Below are 19399 nucleotides of genomic sequence, written 5' to 3' on the forward strand. Positions count from 1 at the left end.
TACGGAGCAGTGCAGGTGGGCCAGTCAGGAACAGGGCGGGGCAGGTGGCAGGTGCAAACTAATTTAGTCTTCATCTCAGTTTCTACCAGAAGTAACATATATGTAGGTCAAGTAGTCAATCTTTCGAAGTCGGGGGCACAGTAAACACTACCTGGCTTGCGTATAAATCGTAAAATAACTGTTCATATACCTAAGTCGTCACAACTGTGAATGAATATGACTATGAATCATCACATTCTATAGGTAATTGCTATCATCTTCATCAACTCACGAGAACTTGCAATAGGAAGTTATCATGCACTTATCCACCTTATTTGGAATCGCAGCAGTCCACAATGACATTCCTGATAAAGAATGTTCTTAGTGGTGACACTTCCGCCATAAATGTAGGTAAGTATATTCATCTTCTTTAGGGGGAAACAAAAGTTCATGAATCGAGTTGAGAATTGGCGTATTTTCCTCGAGGGAGAAAATGTCTTCGTAACTTAGCACATAAAATGACCTATTTTGCAGTCGCTTTCAATTACCTATTGTGTCTGAAATAGACGCACATATAACTAATAAAATTACAAACACCCTTATATAATCAGTACCGGTTCGCACTTAAGCAGGATGCGTATACGCCGGTAACTACGGGTATATGCGACACGGGATAACTCGTAGCTGCGTGAGTGTCATGGGTGATCCGCTCAAGGTCGTGAAAATAACGCAAATGGCTTTCATTCAAGGTTTGTTCGGAATGTTCCGGCTTGTTGTGTGACCGCTAGTCTGACCTCCTTTCCCTCCGCAGGGCCCTTAGCGTTGGTCTGACCCTGACCCCCCAGGGTCACCCCTCCCCTGTCCCTCCGCAGAGACCTCCGCGCCAGCCTGACCCTGACCACCAGTCTGGCCCTTCCCGTGTCCCTCCGCAGGGATCTCGGCATTGGTTTGACCGCCAGTCTGACGCTTCCCTGTCCCTCGCAGGGACCTCGGCGTCGGCCGTCGGCCCGGCCACTGTATCTGACCTCCCCCTCCCCTGACCCGCGCAGGGACCTCGGCGTCGGCGCCGCTGGCGGCCGGCATGTGCGCGCTGGCGCTGGAGGCCAACCCGTCGCTCACCTGGCGCGACATGCAGTATATAGTGCTGATGACGTCACGGCCCGAGCCTCTGTCCAACGAGCTCGGCTGGCTCACCAACGGCGTCGGACGCAAAGGTCGGTGACCGCGCCGGACCGGCCGCGGGCGCGAGATGTCGCCAGAGGTCTCGGAGGGGTGGGCGGTGGTGAATTTTGGGCACGGCGAGCTTAACGCGAGCACTATGTGCGTCAGTGGGACAGATGGTTGTGTAACTCTCCACTGGAAGATTCCGTTGTAGGTACTCCGGATGAATTGGCTTAGATGATAATGTTGTAAGTAGTTTTCGAGTAGCGCAGGTAGATCAAATACGGCTTAGTATAGGATTATGATGGATAAAAAGCATTACAGTGCCCACCAGTCAATTTGTATGATGCGGTAAGCCTGCATTTACGTCAGACTCGGACAAATGGAAGAAGGCAAGTTCACATCGGGCTAACCAATAAATAAATAGATAATGCAATATATAACAAGACGCCACAGCAAATGTGATTGCAATCACTGGCGGATCCAGACCCTCTCTCTCTCTCTCTCTCTCTCTCTCTCTCTCTCTCTCTCTCTGTCTCTGTCTCTGTCTCTGTCTCTGTCTCTGTCTCTGTCTCTGTCTCTGTCTCTGTCTCTGTCTCTGTCTCTGTCTCTGTCTCTGTCTCTCTCTCTCTCTCTCTCTCTCTCTCTCTCTCTCTCTCTCTCTCTCTCTCTCTCTCTCTCTCTCTCTCTCCTCTTGGATCCGCAAGTGATTGCAATGATTGAATGCAGTGAGATAGGGCCCATTATCTTTAAAGAGTTTCATCCCCTGCTGACGCCAGCATGGAGGTTCCGATCGCCTGGGAAGAGTCGTAGGTATAACCTAATCCCTGTCTGATGTCCCTCAGTGAGCCACAAGTTCGGCTATGGCCTCATGGACGCCGGCGCCATGGTGGAGCTCGCCAAGCGCTGGAAGCCAGTGCCCACACAGCACATCTGCATTACACCCATGGACGACACCCCGCGGTGAGACCCAGTGCCACCCTCCGCGTCCACTGACGAATGCCAGGGGCCACATCGGAAGGGCGGGATAACGGAGATGCTTGGTAAACCATGATCACATTTGTCTTGGAATACCGAGGAGGCGATTGCTAACTTAGTTTTGACCATAAGCACATGCCAGCGCAAGCATTTGGGATGTCTATCGCAGGCACACCGGAACTGTAACAGTAACTGTAAAGAAACCCTTCGACGCGCTTCAGCAGTCATGCGTGTAATCCGACTTCAACATCCATCCACGTGAAGTCCCACACGTCTGTCGCTCTGCTGCCTCTAACCCGGTACCGTCGCGTCTCTCGGCAGCATGATTCCGAGCGAGTACGGCGGCCAGCTGCGCGTCTCCATGCCGGTGACGGCCTGCGGCGACTCGCGCCAGGCCGTCAACTACCTGGAGCACGTGCAGTGCAAGGTGACGCTGGACTACGTGCCGCGCGGCAACCTGCGCATCCTGCTCACATCGCCGTCGGGCACGGTGACCACGCTGCTGTTCGAGCGGCCGCGCGACGTCACCGGCAGCAGCTTCGACCGGTGGCCCTTCATGTCGGTCCACTTCTGGGGCGAGCGGCCCGAGGGCGTCTGGAACCTGACCATCATCAACACGCACACGCGCGCGCCAAAGACCAAGGGCGTGCTGAAGGAATGGCAGCTCATCTTTTACGGCACGGAGACGCAGCCCATCCAGCTGCGGCCGCGCCAGGAGCAGGTGGGTTGGTGCTGGTGAACGGTCAGAGGGTTCAGCAGGTGGGTTGGTGCTGGTGAACGGTCAGAGGGTTCAGCAGGCGGATGCTGAACGGCAGGAAAGGCAGGTAGGTGCTAACAGGTCGCTAAAATGCGCCCGAAGGCTGTCTGTTTCTTGGGCGCGGAAGGTTGCTCAATGCTCAGTCAACCGCGTTAACGAGTTTATAATAATGCGTGCATAAGACACAATGAGATTAGTCTCCTAACAGATCCCTTGGTTGCTGGTTTAGTCCCTCTGTGCAGTTCTCTTGGATGTAGTCACTCGTCAGTAGTCACAGTCCGTTATTATAAGTCTCTTTTGGTCAGCTTCCTCAACTTCACGCATTCGCCGTCTGCGGCTGGTTTTCCTCGCCGCGCCGTTCCCGAGAGCTGACGGTCGCCCCGCTGTTCGCAGTTCGGCTCCAGCTCGGTGCTGCGTCCCACCGTGGTCGACGTCCAGGGTCGGGCCGTCGTCGACGGCGGGCTCTGCGATGCCGCCTGCCGCCAGACGTGCCACGACAACCCCTCTGCGGCCGGCTGCCGACGCTGCCGCAAGCAGTACAAAAGGTCAGTCCGCCGGCCCCCCGCCGCTACAATGTTGTGCGCGATGTGTCGATCCGTCGGGCCGGTGTTGGTGTCATGTAACGCTTATGTCTCAGTGACGTTCTCCTCTGTCCGGCCGCAGCTCATGCGTCCCCAGCTGTCCGGTGGGCTCGTACTTTGGCGGCGAGCAGGGCTGCCTGCGCTGTCACGAGTCGTGCGGCTCGTGCACGGGCCCCGAGCCCACCCACTGCACGGGCTGCGCGCCGGCCAACGTGCTGGTCCGTCAGCTGGGGGTGTGCTCCAGCGGCTGTCCCGAGGGCTACTTCAACGGTCAGTGGCATACTGGGCAGCGTGCTCAGAGGTCGACAAATAACACCAAGGACCGCAGCTAATGCTGGATGATCGGAATTGCCGAATCCGGTTTATTCTAAGCCCTCAGGGGATTTTACTGATGCAGTCTGTATCAGGTAAACACTAAGAGACACATGTCATGGAAACTTACTCCCTCCGTTAGTCGTTAGCCCTGGATGCTCGTTCGGTGTACTACCTAGCGTCGGTTGGCGGCAGTCACAGTGCGTGTGTGGGATTTTCAGAGGGCGGTGCCTGTGAGCCGTGTCGGCCCGACTGCGCCTCCTGTGATGCCGGCCGGTGCACGCGCTGCGGGCCGCGGCTGCTGCTGCACGACGGACAGTGCTGGCCCGCCTGTCCGGAGCGCACCTTCCAGCTTAGCCAGAGGTCAGTCAGGTGGCGGGAGCAGTGGGCGCTCCAAGACCAGGAGCCCGGTATAAAACCTTGTCTTAACCCTAGAACGCCTAGGGGGGGGGGGGGGGGGGGGTTGTATCAACCCCCCCCCCCCGAGGTTTTTCTTAGCTACACGCCGAACCGTTTCAGATAGCCTGATCAAATTTTCAGTACCCTTTGGGGCATCCTTTGCGCAACTTTTGGTAATTTTTTTGTCAAGGTCATGTCAGGTCACGGAGTTATGACGTCATAAAGGGAACAACCTCCGGCCAGATTTACGCTAAATTGGAGATTGCTTCACATTGGTATAAATGCCGACTGACCTGACGCACTGATGGATTGTTTTATAGAATCACAACTGGCTGATTTGACATTGGCACAATGTCCGTTGACATTTTGAAGGTCACTAAAGGTCAAGGTAAGGTCATTGACCTCGGTTGACCTGTAATGACTTCTTGCACTTGTATGCCATTTCGGGGTATTTTGATGCCCTGAATTCGACTTTGCTATCCATTTCAGGCATCGTCGGTTGTTTCTTGTAGTTCATTTTGGGTCAGGGTCAGGTCAGTGACGTCACACGCCTGACGTGACCCAATGGACAAATGACCTTGCAGACTTCCGATGCTCCCAACGCATCATTTTTAAAGTTATGACATCGAAATACACACCAAACGATAGAGAATTGATCAAGGATCACGTTAGTGAAGGTTTCAAGTCGATATCTCTTACCGTTTTGCCGCAATCGGCGCGGAAATCTGAAAAAGTTAGATTTTTCCGAAAATTTGACCTTTGACCGGTCATAAGTAGGTCAAATGTTGACCTAGGACCAAAAAATATACCACCAATCGCGAGATCTCGTTGAGAGCAATCCGTTGGTTTTTCCGCTAAGCTCTACGACCTTCCGTTTCGAAACGCCAGGGGGGGTCGTAACAACCCCCCCCCCCCCTGGTCGTTCGTGTTATGAGAAATGGCCTGGTCGTGCGAGGGTTAATTCTGTCTTGTTTTTTTGTCTTTTTGAGCTCTGCGATAATAGCATGTTGAATGTCGCGAGGGCTGTAAGTTGGGTCTTACTTGAGTTAACAGCTGGAAAAGATTACCGTAGGGCGGAGGTACCCTGACCTGTCTCGACCCAGTCGGCCGGCTCTGTGAGCCACTGAGCCACCGTGGCCTGACCCGTCCATTATCCCGCCACTGTCTGTGTGAAGCGTTTGTTCATGTCTCCGTCTGACCGGGTGACCGCGGCAGGTGCGAGCCGTGTGCGGCCGGCTGCGAGAGCTGCCTGGGTCCGGCGGCCTCCGACTGTCTGCGCTGCCAGCCGGGCCTGGCACCCCACCGGGGCCGGTGTGTGGCCGTCTGCTCCGGCGGCCGGCCCTGCGCCACCTGAGCACGATCTCGTCACCGCGCAGGGAGCAGCGCCGGCGCCGACTGCGGCCTCCCCGGCTCACACCGGGGACAGCACGGGCAGCCGCTGGGAGGGAGAGCTGGCGGCCGAGCTGAGGATGGGCGCGGAGGTCTGTCTGACTGGGAGCGGCGCGGCTGATGATCGATGACGGAAGGTGTCGGCGGCAGCGTACGGACCGCGGCTGTGCGACGGCCACCCCCTGAGCTGAACCGACCGGCGGACGGAGCTGATCACGAGGCGCCGTGCTCGCCGCGACTGCCGGCGGGGGTCAGAGTCGCTACCACCGGGAGCCAACGAACGCCGCTGGCCGCAGTCCACCCGGGTCGGACAGTACTGTCAATGTCTGAATCCTGGCGCGGCTGTGCTGAGTGATTCAGTGGCGGCGCTTAGTGACCCGCCGTGCTGCCACCGGCCGCTGTGTGATCCAAGCTTTAGTGCGCGCCCGCGGTGTAGAGGACGCGCGTGGGACAGGGCGGATCCTCCAGCCAGACAGATGTTTGTACAATGGCAGCGGTCGTGACCGACTCCACTCTGCGCATTGTTTACCAGACAGACAGCCGGGCTAGAACGGTCGTAATACATCGCCACACATTTTTATCGTGGTGGCCATTGTAGTGACGTCGACTGTTTTCGTGCATTGTTTCGCTGTTGATCGTTTAAATGTCAATACACGTGAAAGAGGAGAAAGGTTGTGATGATGCGAGCGCAATGCTTTAATTCCGATTCAGATGAGTCACTCGAATTTCCGAAATGCCACAAGACACGCGTTATGCCATGCATATCTACTACCTATCTGCATCTAAACTCATTCGAGTTTGGATCAAAGCCGAGAGTTGGCAATTGTGATCGGCGTGAATCGAAACTAACACTGATATTAGTGCTAAGAAAACCCAATAATGACACACTTCGAATTACACTCCTTGAAGGTTTATTGCATTCTTAGCTTTGAAAACATCAGAGAAGCGAGCACGGACCATTTTTTCTCGGTTTCAAAGGTTCAGTAGCATCTAATTCAAACATCAGTGTAATATATATTTAAAAAAAGCAAAACTCTGAACGGATACTCTGAGCCCCGAAGATTCAAGGTATTGAACGTAATTTACGAAGCATGTCATACATCGCAAAACATACCGTCAAGCTTGAAATATAGCGCACAACCGCTTACCAAGGATAATATCGCTGCCACTCAAACGGGTATATCAAATTTCTTCGACACACGAGCTTATCATAAAAAAACGAAAAGTAACGCCGTCCCTGCAGGTAGGTTATGGAATCTCTAATCTTGAGGTCCAGCCCACGACTTCGAGCAACTGCCGCCGACCGATCCGGGGTCATCCGTGACAGTCCAGGCCCCCCGCGGTCACGCCACACAGGGCAGTCCAGGTCCCCCGGGGTCACGCCGTATGGGGCAGTCCAGATCCCCCGGGGTCACGCCGCACAGGGCAGTCCAGGTCCCCCGGGGTCACGCCGCACAGGGCAGTCCAGGTCCCCCGGGGTCACGCCGCACAGGGCAGTCCAGGTCCCCCGGGGTCACGCCGCACAGGGCAGTCCAGGTCCCCCGGGGTCACGCCGTATGGGGCAGTCCAGGTCCCCCGGGGTCACGCCGCACGGGCCTGCTCATGGGTCCCGGTCCCCGAACACCTGGCTAACGAGCCAGATATGCTCGCAGCTTTTTGAGCAGCTCTGGCTCTTCGACGTCTGGTCCGCAGGCAAATGTTTCCTCCGTATCCCGGTAATCTAGCGTAAGCTTTGTCAGTGTGCGGCAGTTTCGCACCAGACGCACAAGCCCTTCTGCAGTCACCCGTGGCCGATCATAATGGTCTCCCAAACGCAGACTCTTTAGGGCAGGTGCCGAGCCGAGTCGGTCCAGTACACCGTCACAGACAACATGATCTGGTGTGAAGATGTTCAGCTCTTTCAGCGCTGGCAGACCGCTTAGCATTGCCATGCCTCTTTTCGACGGACCACTTCGGACCAGACTGAGCGACTCCAACCCCCGGTGGCTGATCACGAGTGCCATGTCTTCGTCAGATATGTCGGAGAAAACCACCGACAGCTCGCGCAGTGCCGGCAGACCACTACGCGGCAGGAAGTGGCTCAGCGGTACACCGTGTGACAACTCGAGCGACTCCAACTGGGTGCATCGCGCCATCGCTGACAGCAGCTGGTTTGGTGACCGATATCGCCGATATTCCCCAAAACCAAAACCAGGGTCCATACATGATCCTGCGCGGACGTTGAGTTCTCGCAGTCCGGGGAGTGAAGACACCACGGCCTGAACACACCGGTCACCGATACAGAGGCCCATTCGAACCCCGGTGACACGGCTGCAGTTGGTACAAATTCGCTGAATCCACTCCGGTATCATTGGTACGTCCATGTAGTCGAGATCCAGTTCTTCCATTGCCGTCCAGTGGCCCGAGGCTACAGCCACTGTCTCCATGAGCGATGCCCGGGCGCGCGTATGTGATGATACACTGACACGCAGTTCTCGTAGACCGGTCATCCGTGACAGCAATGACGACAGCACGTCACTGTCTATCGCGTCCCAATGCTTAAAGCCATCGATGTAGAGCCTGCGGCATCGACCAAGTTGTAGCTCCACAGCATTACGACAGCGGGTCGACACGCATGCCAGACTTATCGCGGAGAATTCGTCTAGTCGTTTAACCACCATCGTAAGCAACTCAGCTGGGAGACGATCCAGGAGGTTAACCGTCCCCACGGCTACCGTGTTGTCGTCCAGCGACAGCGCCTCCATGGCCTCGGAGACGCCGCTGGCAGCGGCCGCAGCGCCGGGCGGAGCTTGGGCTGCCATTGCTGATCGCCCTGCAGGCAGCAAACAGACACGGGACATTGTCAGATCAACTCGCCAGTCCGCCAGTTCACCAATGCTACACCTTTTGTCAGTTTATTTCGGTACGTACGCGTCCATTTTAGACCTAGCGGATTATTTGTAGACAAACCGCAAAGCTATGTATCAGTATAGCATTGCATGTCGGCCGTTTATAGCGATGATCGGCATTAGAGCATTTAATTTCGGCGCAGCAGCAAAAGACGCCCGGTTTCGGCGTATCCGCATTGCATTTCGGTGATGCCGGTGGTAATTGGAAACGGCCCGCACGACATTTAGAACAGCAGCAACCAAATTCGGCGATATTCATTCAATTTCGGCGGCTATTTGAAAGCAGGCAGAGACTTCTCGCTTACAAAATGAGCTTGTTGGAGCATTGTTATTAAGTCAAACGTTTTTCAAGGTGTTTACTGTTGACACTGTCCCACTGTCTGGACTTGTGCAATGTGCATGCCTCCGGCCCTCCACCCTCTCCTTTATGGCCGAATATTTCATTCGCATTCGTCAGCGATGGGCATTATTTCATGTTCGTGCTTTATGTGGGTTAAACAAAACATTACAATGTACATACCTATTAATTTCTACCAAGGAAGTACTTACATAAGTGCATATGCACCTGCCTAAAACGAAGGCGGCGGAGAACAAAACCAGGGTACGCGACTACTGAACTTTGACCCCGCCCGTGCGCCAGAGACACCCGGTGTCGTCGCGCGGTTGTTGAAAGGATGCGTCAAGCGCCGGATGGACGGTCAGATGCTGTTTGATTGTGTGGAAGGGGGGGGGGAGATACACCTGCCGCAACTACGAGTCTTGCCATGGGACGGGTTAGAATGTTGGCGCTAAGCCTCTGGTGGTGTTCATGGCGGTAGGGCGGGGTGAGGGGACGCGTGGTGATACGATACGGAATGCTGAATTTATGTTCGTGTCCTTTTGCACACAGTAGGTAAGGGATGTTTGATGTTTCACGCTGGCAATTGAAGGAGATGATAACAGGAAGTGCAACGATAACCGATTGGTAGGACTCATTCTGGCATGGTGGAGATAATTGTGTTATGTGTGATTGACGAGGTGATGGGTTGCTTTCAAGGTGAAGTAAAATAACAGGTCTTTTGGTAAAATGGGCTCATGTGTTGGACAAAAACTTGGCACACAGTGACAACAGCACAGACGTGCTTCAATGAATGAGAATCGGGGTTTGCCTCGAGTTCAACAACGATTGGCGTTTGCCTTGTCGATCGTCGTCCGCCATGTGCGGACAGGAGCGGGTACTGTAATAAAAAAGAGACCAGCCCACAGATGTTATTTGTTTAGGATAAATAGTACTAACTCAGTAAAGCTTATCAATTTTCACATCAGAATTCGAAACGGGAAACAGCGAAACGATCTTAGGTAGGTACTGTGACGCTAAACAAGCAATGCCCTGCTTTTCTCCCCCTGAGAATATCTCAAAGCTACAAAGCTGTATGAGGATTCATTTGATGCTAAGGAAGCGTTCCCGAAAATATGAATCATCTGGGTGCCTCCGGTTACCCGCCGAAATTGAATGAACAGTGCCGAATTTGGTTCTTACTGCTGCTGAATAGCGTGCGCTACCTCTAAACCTATTCTGGCGCAGCCGATTCTACTCGCGCTATCGCCGAAAATGAAACGTTTTGCCGCTGTGCCGAAATTGAATGCTTTACCGCCGACTGCCTGACCTGCGCCGAGATATTATGTGATTTTTGTACATAATTTTGCGGTATGTCTACACACATTCCGTTAGTTCTAAAATGGACGATTACGCACCGAATTTAACTGACAAAAGGTGTAGACTCAAGTCGCTATCTTTTATATATTTGTTTCATATAGGCATTAGATTTCCCACCTTGTCTCAGGCAAACAAGGAAACATATCTTATAGCTGTCACAGCTCACTGACTGTCACCAGCGGCCTGCCAGGGGCACCACAAGCCCGCCAGGGGCACCACAGGCCTAGCAGGGGCATCACAAGCCCGCCAGGGACACCACAGGCCTGTCAGGGGCACCTCAGGCTTATCAGGACCCAGGGGCACCACAGTCCTTCCAGGAGCACCTTGGGCCTGTCAGGGACACCACCGGCCTGTCGGGGGCACCACAGTCCTTCCAGGGGCACCTTGGGCCTGTCTGAGGCACCACAGTCCTTCCAAGGGCACCACAAACCAAACCTGTCAGGGACACCTGCGGCCTACTGACCGAAAATAATAATAACATATATAACATGATTCGTGTTATCTATAATAATAATAATAATAATAATAATAATAATAATAATAATAATAATAATAATAAATAATGATAATAATAAATAATACTGAAAATGGGACACCACTAAAATTAAGTGGCCGAAATCCGTTGAGTTTTCTTTTTAATTTTGGGTATAGAGGGGAACCACTTCGATCCATGACCCTCCCCTTGGAGTTTCCTGGATCTGCACCTGCGATAATACATACATACATGCATGCATACATACATACATACATTATTACATTACATACATACAATACATAAAGGTTAATTAGGTGTATTGCTAATTCTCGTGAGGTGATCGTTGATATCTATTTCACTGACGTCTGGGATAAAAGGCATTAGCGGATAAGACTGGGGTATGTTGAACAGGAGCCTTGCCAAATGACACACACATGCCATTGATATTGTATACTTGACATAAGCACGCTACATCCTGCGCTCTGCGATATATAAGCCGGCGCGCTGCAGTGGTGTTATCATTGTCCGGTCGTGATCCGCCGCCGAGAGCCGACACCGAGCAGCTGCAGCGGCCGTCCCCGTCTGACCGAGAGCCCGCTAACGACCCGTCCAAGATGCGTGTCCTCCTCTGCCTGCTGCTGGTGGCCGTGCTAGTCCAACTGGCCGAGCCCGCTCCGAAGCGGAAAGGTTAGTTGATGTGTCCTGGGACACACGGATCTCCAAACATCTATAGTGAATCGTAACACTGAGTTGAAAGGTTTAAGTATGATGTTTCAAGATAATAGCTTCTTAACCGTTCGCACGTTACTGGCCTGCGTGAACATCAAACCATCCGGGATTATTATTATGTCTGGGCGCAAGGGTTTTGATTTGTATTTTTACTAATATAACCACAGGCAGGCGTTTGACGAGCTTGTTTGGGTGCCCCTTGTTCATAGCTCTCCTCGGCGTCAAAAACTTTGTGACTGGCGTGATCAAAGAAACGGCTACATTGGCCAAAGATGTGGTTGACGACATCGTGGGCCTGTTCAAGCCGGGACCGGGTCAAAAGTCACCTCCGGCAGCCAGCGCGCCGCCGCGGCCTCCGGTGGTCCTCCTGCCGCAGGCTCCGGCCGCCTCATCCAGCCCCCGCTCCGCCGCGCCGCCGCTGGCCGCCGCAGTGACAGCGCTGGCCGCGCTGGTACTCCGACTGGGCGCCCAATGGTGACAGCTGCCCCGCAGCAGTGATCCTCTTCTTTTCATCTCTTCATACGCATGGTTAAGTACAGGTAGCCCAGCCCGACATGTTCCTAGCCTGACATGTTCATGTTATCATCGTCGTGTTTTAGGCGGCGTATGTGTTGGGCATTTCGAAACTCATTAACCCATTGAGTCGTGTGCTGTGCTGGGGTGTTTTGGTCACTATTTATTATTGTACATTAGTGTCACTTGTAATTCACTCACCGTGTGCGAGATGTATTTGCATGTCGCCGTTGTTGCCGAGATGTTCACGCCTACTATTCGTTGGTGAATGTGGATTGTTGTCAAACCATTGTGCACTCATCTCCTTAGCAATTGCTGAGAAGTTTGCCTGTAGTGACTGTGCGACTCTTCATGAAAAATATATTATGCAAATTGCACTATGCACATCTATATCGAATGTTTACAGGTGCTGGCATGGTCAGATACAATGTTGTTCGATTACAAACTCAGGAAAAAAAATATGTAAATAATGATCGCCTACAAGTGGCTTCTTGAGAGAAGAAAAACTTTTGTGTATGTAGGTAAAGATAGGTAGTTCCAAGGTATCCTTTATACGCACTACTTTTCTCAATCATGACTACGTTTCCATGACACAAGTGAATCCGATTTTGCAAAATATATTTTCTCGACCATATCATTGAGACACCATTTAATCCTCGCATGTGTGCGGCGTTTGCCAGCGTCTAATGTGTAGGGGAGGGGGTCAGTTGGACCCCCCTGCCGTTCGGCCCCTGAATGAGCTAGAGCTTCGCGAAAAAAAACAGCGTTTTGCCCGTGACGAGAGGAAGCCGATGATACCCAATTTTAAGGTCCTAGGTCATTGGTTGACCTTCCAGGTCAGGTCAATGACTCAAAATTCGGGAAAATCGGGACCTGCCAGAACTTCGTGAAGAGAAGCTGGTATGGTTTTTTTCGGGGTACTGATCACGAATATCATGTTAGTGTTGATCACAGATGATGTCTTCATGCATTTAGGCCAGGTCGGGTCAGGTCAGGTCAGGTCAGGTCAACCGGTAGGCGTCCTATCGGCTATCCATAGTAGGTGCCAACTACCACTGACGGCGTCGTAACATGTTACGCAGGCACTAAAACTACTTCGTAAATATTGAAATGCATGCTAAATTCGAAATCAGCACGAAAAACTGTCCTAAGTAGGTATATGAAAACTCGAAAAAGGGAACAGAGGTCATCAAAGATCAATGACCTGACCTGACCTTCAGGTGACCTCAAAATTCACCGTGATGCATGGGACGAACATCATTTCACATGTTTGGACGTTTACAATCACAAAAAGACTGGAAACGCGCGGATAATGTGAGCTGGCATACGCCCAATCGCGATTCCCGCCGAACATGGTCTCGAGAATCAGGTCACAGGTCAAAGGTCATTTGGGTCAGGGTCATTAAACTTTTAGAGTAGTGACTAGTGAATAATTGATTAACTCGAGGATACTGAACGTTTCGTCGCGATCGGCCGCTTTTTGCGCGGGTTATTCGCGAAAAACAATGGGGGATCCATCCGACCTCCCCCCCCCACACATGCGATTAGCGATGGTTGGTTAACCCTCGCCGGCACATGCCATTTTGCGTCCTTCGACGGCACAAGGGGGGAAGGGTAGTACGACCCCCCTCGCGTTTGGCCCCTGGTCGAGCTAGAGCTTCGCGGAAAAAAAAACGAGCGTAATGCCCGTCACGAGAGGAAGCCGATGATAACCGATTTTAAGGTCCTAGGTCATCGGTTAACCTTCCAGGTCAGGTCGATGACCCAAAAGTCGGGAAAATCGGAACCTGTTAGAAAGTCGTAAAGTGTGGCTGCTATGAGGTTTTCCGGGGTGCTGATCACGAATATCGTGTTAGTTTTGATCACAGATAATCTCTGTAAGCATTTAGACCAGGTCGGGTCAGGTCAGGTCAGGTCAACCGGAAGGGGTCGTGACGGGTATTCGTAGTACGTGTCAACCGTCTCTGGTAGCTTCGTAACATGTTACGAGGGCACCAAAACTATTTCGCAAATGTTTAAATGGTTGCGAAATTCGAATTCAGCTCCAAAAACTGGCCTAGAAGCATGTAAAACTCGAAAAAGTGTACCGAGGTCACCAAAGGTCAATGACCTGTCCGACCGTCAGGCGACCTTGACATCCACCCTAACGCATGGGAGCAACAGCAAATCACATGTTTGAACGTTTGAAACTACGAAAAGCTTGCAAACGTGCGGCTAATGCGAGCCGACATACGCCGAATCACGATTCCGGCCAAACATGGCCTCGAGAAATAGGTCACAGGTCAAAGGTCATTGAGGTCAGGGTCATGAAATTTTAAGGGTAGGTGAAAAATTGATCAAAGCGAGGGTACCGAAAGTTTCGTCGCGATCGGCCGTTTTTACGCGAGTTATTTGCGAAAAACCTTAGGGGGTTGCATCAACCCTCCCCCTGTGCCGGCGAGGGTAAAAACTGTACATATAGGATCAAGTGGTAGCTTAAGCTATATATACGCTCATTTTATGCATAAGGTGGGTTGTATGCATCCGAGAAAAACGAATGTGAAATTTCGCCAGATTTAAGCGTTGGTAGTCCATATCTTAACCCACGCCGTGATGGTGGATCCGAGTTTTCCGTGGATTGCTGGGGGGAGGGAGGGCGTGAAAACGCCCGTCTAGCTTGGCACCTTGGCCACATAGCGAGACGCGGTAAGCTGAATTCGAAAGAGCGTCAAAAATAATGACGGAAATACTTCGGTCAATTTTAAGGTCAGGTCAAAGGTCAGGTCACCAGAGGTCATCGAAGGTCAAATTTTATATAATTCAACAATTTTCGAAAACACCCAACGCATAACTCGGGAACCAATTGAGCTACAGCGCCGCGGGAATAGGGCATTCGATAGCTCTTTCACAGGCCTTTCTGACTATTGCTCTCAGTTTTGACCACATGTCAACGGTTTAGCCTCTAGAGGGCCAATACTCTAAAAATAGATAGCAGTTTTCACGAAAAACTATTTTCGTTAATAACTTTTGACTCGAAAGAAACGACATTACCGTAAAGTGGGGCTATTTGAGACAGTGGGGCTATTTGAGACAGTATTTAAAATCGCTATAAAATGAAGATCGTTTGATTTTTGTGTGATATTTTTGCTCAGGGAGGTGTGGAATCGAGTAGTAAATCGCCTGAGCAAAAAATCAAGCATGAATTTTAAGTGGTTTTTATTTTATAGCAATTTTAAATACTGTCTCAAATAGCCCCACTGTCTCAAATAGCCCCACCTTACGGTACTTTTGTCAGCGTCGTGTTCCTCTCGTCGAGACGCGTCGAATGAACTATAAGTTGACCTTGGAACTTGGAAGGTAATTTTGAAAATTTGACCTCAGGTCAAGGTCATGCCCCCCCCCCCTCCCAGCAGGGCGCAGGCTAACCCGCAGATAAACTCGCTCTGACTCTGCCATCGCTCCTCGGTAACCATTGAAATACATAGGGAAAAATTAAGTCGTAATAGCCGTTTTCACGACGGCCATCTGGTACACATTTGGTGCAGATTAGGTGCAGATTTGGTCAAATTAGTTTCAGTGTATGTCTTAGTAGTTATCAGCTAGGGTTGCACTAATTGCTTATACATATGCCTGCATTGTCATATTATCAGAGGGTATCATCGACTAAAACACTGAAAAAAAATGAAGATATTTGATGCAAAAGAGACTAAGTGCAGATTTGGTCAAATTAGGTGCATTCGCCGGATAGCCAGTCGTGAAAACGGCTAATATAGGTATGTCCGGACGCCGGCACCCGGGGTTGGGTTGACTGTTGGAGGCTGACGTTATGTGCTGAGGTCACGACCGGATCCGTTTAGGGTTGATGTTTACGTGGACCCGCGGTTGTCACTGAACAGGGTGGGACCTGGGAGACAGCTCTGCCCGCCCTGTAGGTAGCAGCAAAAGCGGCTCCCTGTGCTATCGTACCAAGAGCTCTCCGACTGCACGTCACCCTGCTGTTTTGGTGTTGGTATCATATAGCTACCGGAGCCTTTGGGGGTGGATAATAACCCTCAAGCCCTGACCCTCTCCAAGGACCAGCCCCTCGGGGTCCGTCCATACGCATCCATAGCTAAATTGTATACGCAGTGCAGCGAGTCACTGGCTTTAGGCTGGGGAGCAAAAAAAAAAACATTGATCGATGAGATACGTAATTTGCATCAGAGCATTTGTTACTGTTCATGTAACAATGCAAGATATCATAGCTTTACATTGAATGTGTTACAAAAAAAAAATCTATACAAAAATAGGTATATTTTCTTCATGGTAACATGCAGGCACATAATCACATTATACATACATGTGCAGGTAAGTACCTAGATAGGTATGTAATGGTCGTAGACAATGTGCAATATAAAAGCATACTCCAAATCAAAACATATTTCAGAACAGACACATCTATTTAAACAAGTAATAGTAGATTATAACCATATCAAAATACAATTTTTGCGGTATGCAACACGTAACTTTGTTGATTTTTGTAACATGTTATGAGCGAACACATCATTATACCTACCTATTCATAACACTAAATACAGGAACAAATAACTATAACGGACTTTAAAACATCGTATTACGATGAACAACTTTAGTATCAACAACAACATGGCAGGGCGATTTCCCACTCTGCCATACAGCTCATCCATCCAACCATGGCGCGAGCGCTCACCATCCCACCAGCGACAGCAGAAACAGCGCAACACCCGATGACAATCCCGCCACCAGAGGCGCTGTAGTGCCTGCTGAAGATGACACAGATGTCGCCACAATCGACGGTATAACCCCGGAACGTGCGGACTGAGGAGATCCGGAAGGAGCGGACTGAGGGGATCCCGCAGATACGGGAGCGGGCGGAGGAGGGGGCGGAGGGGCCGCCGGCTCCTGGCCACCAGCGAAGGCCTTGTTAATAGCCACGCCTACGAAACCAGCAACGGCAGCCTCCCCAGCGACCACGCCTACTTTTTTGGCAGCCCCCATAGCAAAGCTGCCTGCGTTTTTGGCCATGTCCTTGGCGGACGACGTCTTCCCGCCCACAGATGAAGGCGCCTGCTGTCCCTGCTGGACGCCATCTTCTCCCCGTGACGAGTCACCAGCGGTCTTCCGGCTCGGTGGTGTCTGAGGTTTCGCTTTCCGACCAGACCAGACTTTCTTGAGACCTGCAATGTGCAAATAAATTAATTAAATAAAATGGTCCTCACCAACCAGTGACAAGTGTTGGAAACTGCTGGTTGAGCCTATTTCGCACATGCCATGAAGTAAAACATGGTAGAGACTTCACCCAAGCCTAAAAGCAAACAAACAAGCATGGGCACACGCTGTTGGTTCTCAGTTCTCACCTCTTGCGCCTCTCGGTCTCCACGCGGGCTCGGCCAGTTGGAGTAGCACGGCCACCAGCAGCAGGCAGAGGAGGACACGCATCTTGGACGGGTCGTTAGCGGGCTCTCGGTCAGACGGGGACGGCCGCTGCAGCTGCCCGGTGTCGGCTCTCGGCGGCGGATCACGACCGGACAATGATAACACCACTGCAGCGCGCCGGCTTATATATCGCAGAGCGCAGGATGTAGCGTGCTTATCTCAAGTGCACAATGTCAATGGCATGCGTGCGTCATTTTGCGATGCTCCTGTTCAACTTCCTAGTCTTATTTGTTAATGCCTTTCATCCCAGACAAATAAATATCGAAGATCACCTCACGAGGACATGTTTTTTTTTTTTTAGAAATCATGTTCGAATAGATGAATGACTGTGGCTCTATCGGCCCGGGTGTGCCGTTACACGCAGCGATTGTTACGAATGACACCACGGACCCACCATGACCACCCCACCTTGCCGTGCCCGGTTTACCGGTGATATTCGAGTAGAAAGTTTAACGTACCGCCGGTAGATGGTAACACGGTCCTCCCGCGGTTAGCGTGACCCTCTCACCCCAGTTAGGATAACCTCTTATTTAACAGCTAATGGGACGGGATGTGCTATTTCTAATCCTTGCTTCTCAATCTCCATGGTTGAAAAGCGTGCACACCATGCCTGGACATTGCAGTTTGTTTGTCTATATAAGTAATGGCTCTTTCGTTGGCATTTGTTCTGCTCTCCGAGACCCGGTGCTAGGATTGATGCGATGAGCCCGCGCCCGGAGGCTGACGAGCGGTCTGGTTTGTTTGTCCGGTAACCATGGCGACCGGTCGGGGCTGGCGCACGGGGCGGGCGGTGGGTGGCAGCCGGCCCACCCTGGCACATTGATCGCGCCGGCCGGGGCACGTGTGCCGCCGCTCCGGCTGTATCCAACCAGTGACCAGCAGCAGAGCTCAGAGCTACAGCAGAGCAGGAGCCCTCAGCAGAGCTCCAGGCGGACCGACACCCGCTCTCGGCGACCTCGGCGGCGACCCGGACACCTTGTGGTCGGCGGCGGTTATCTCCCAGCTGACCGGCGCAGTCTCTGCGGGCGGGCTCTAACCGACAGGTTCGGAAACTGTGTGTCGTCACCCATTGGCTGCCCAGCTGAGCTGACCACGCCCAGCTGACCTGGACCAGGTCACTGCCGAGGGTGCGACTGAGAAGACACCGAGCGCGTCCCAGGTTCGGTCACAGCCGAGCTGATGTGAGCCCAGCGGCACCTACCAGCGAGTAGCAAAACCAGCTCTTGAGCAAAGTCAAGTAAGTAAGACACCTGGTATTCATAATATCACCTTACCAGATTCACACCAACCGATTAACCCGCGCCCCGCTGGGCTATTCAGTCATGCGCACCCTGCTGGGGGGTGGGGGCATATTCTGCCCCCTGTCTAACTTCCGAACCGATGAAAGTCGTAGAAATTCGAAAGTCGTAGATGGTCGTAAAAAGCCGGGAAGAACGGCTATCGAAAACTCTCAACAAGGCGGATCGTAGGAGCCATATTTTTTGCTTAAGTAGGTCAGAGCTCCGGTCAAGGTCAGGTCAAGGGTACAAAATGCAAGTTTCTACAGTATCGGCCTTGCACCGTAGTTGCCGAAGAATGGACTGAGACTGATTGCCCAAAACGTGTTCTTAGACTACCAAGACAAGATTCGTTGCATACAAGGTCATGCAAAGGTCAAGGTCAAGGTCAGGTTAGGTCACCAAAAACGAAATATAGAAAAGGGCATTTGCGAGTTAAGACACATGTTTTATGGGTCATTTTATTCATATAATTCAATTAGCACACTCAATTAGTGATATGGACCACTTCTGGATGGATTTCAGGTCGAGGCCGGCCAGGTCAAGGTCAGGTCAAGTGAGGCCAAATTTTGAAGTTGATTGTTAAGACCTAAAAAATGTCTATCTGATGCAATTTTTCACGGCGAATCGAATGGTGCTATTTCTGTTTTTGTACAAGGTCTAGAACTTCAAAAAATCACTTTTGGAAAAAATTTGAGTCGTGACGTCATTAAAAGTTCACCATTTTTGATGACGTTTTTTAAAACGTCATCAAAAATAAAAGTTCACCATTTTTGATCACCATTTTTTTCACCTCCACCATTTTTGAACCGATTCTTCTAAAAATTAGTAT

General features: G+C 51.5%; 2 protein-coding genes across 2 annotated transcripts in view; one reads left to right on the forward strand and one right to left on the reverse strand.

The window, feature by feature from the left end:
- The window catches only part of LOC122386330 (furin-like protease 2), a 41876-nt gene extending 35650 nt beyond the window's left edge, over window positions 1–6226 (forward strand). Inside the window, exons 10-16 of the mRNA XM_043375428.1 lie at window positions 1029–1193; window positions 1986–2103; window positions 2440–2839; window positions 3269–3420; window positions 3539–3726; window positions 3990–4131; window positions 5383–6226. Of these exons, the coding sequence (XP_043231363.1) occupies window positions 1029–1193; window positions 1986–2103; window positions 2440–2839; window positions 3269–3420; window positions 3539–3726; window positions 3990–4131; window positions 5383–5521 (1304 nt within the window). The 3' untranslated portion in view covers window positions 5522–6226. The remainder of the gene's footprint in view (window positions 1–1028; window positions 1194–1985; window positions 2104–2439; window positions 2840–3268; window positions 3421–3538; window positions 3727–3989; window positions 4132–5382) is intronic.
- Window positions 6227–6450: 224 nt separating this feature from the next.
- The window catches only part of LOC122386323, a 60672-nt gene continuing 47723 nt past the window's right edge, over window positions 6451–19399 (reverse strand). Inside the window, exon 3 of the mRNA XM_043375394.1 lies at window positions 6451–8368. Coding sequence (XP_043231329.1) covers window positions 7185–8357 — 1173 coding nt within the window. The 5' untranslated portion in view covers window positions 8358–8368 and the 3' untranslated portion in view covers window positions 6451–7184. The remainder of the gene's footprint in view (window positions 8369–19399) is intronic.

This window comes from Amphibalanus amphitrite, unplaced genomic scaffold (genome assembly GCF_019059575.1).
Source record: "Amphibalanus amphitrite isolate SeventyFive unplaced genomic scaffold, NRLGWU_Aamphi_draft 000247F_arrow, whole genome shotgun sequence".
NCBI classification, from domain to species: Eukaryota; Metazoa; Arthropoda; class Thecostraca; order Balanomorpha; family Balanidae; genus Amphibalanus; species Amphibalanus amphitrite.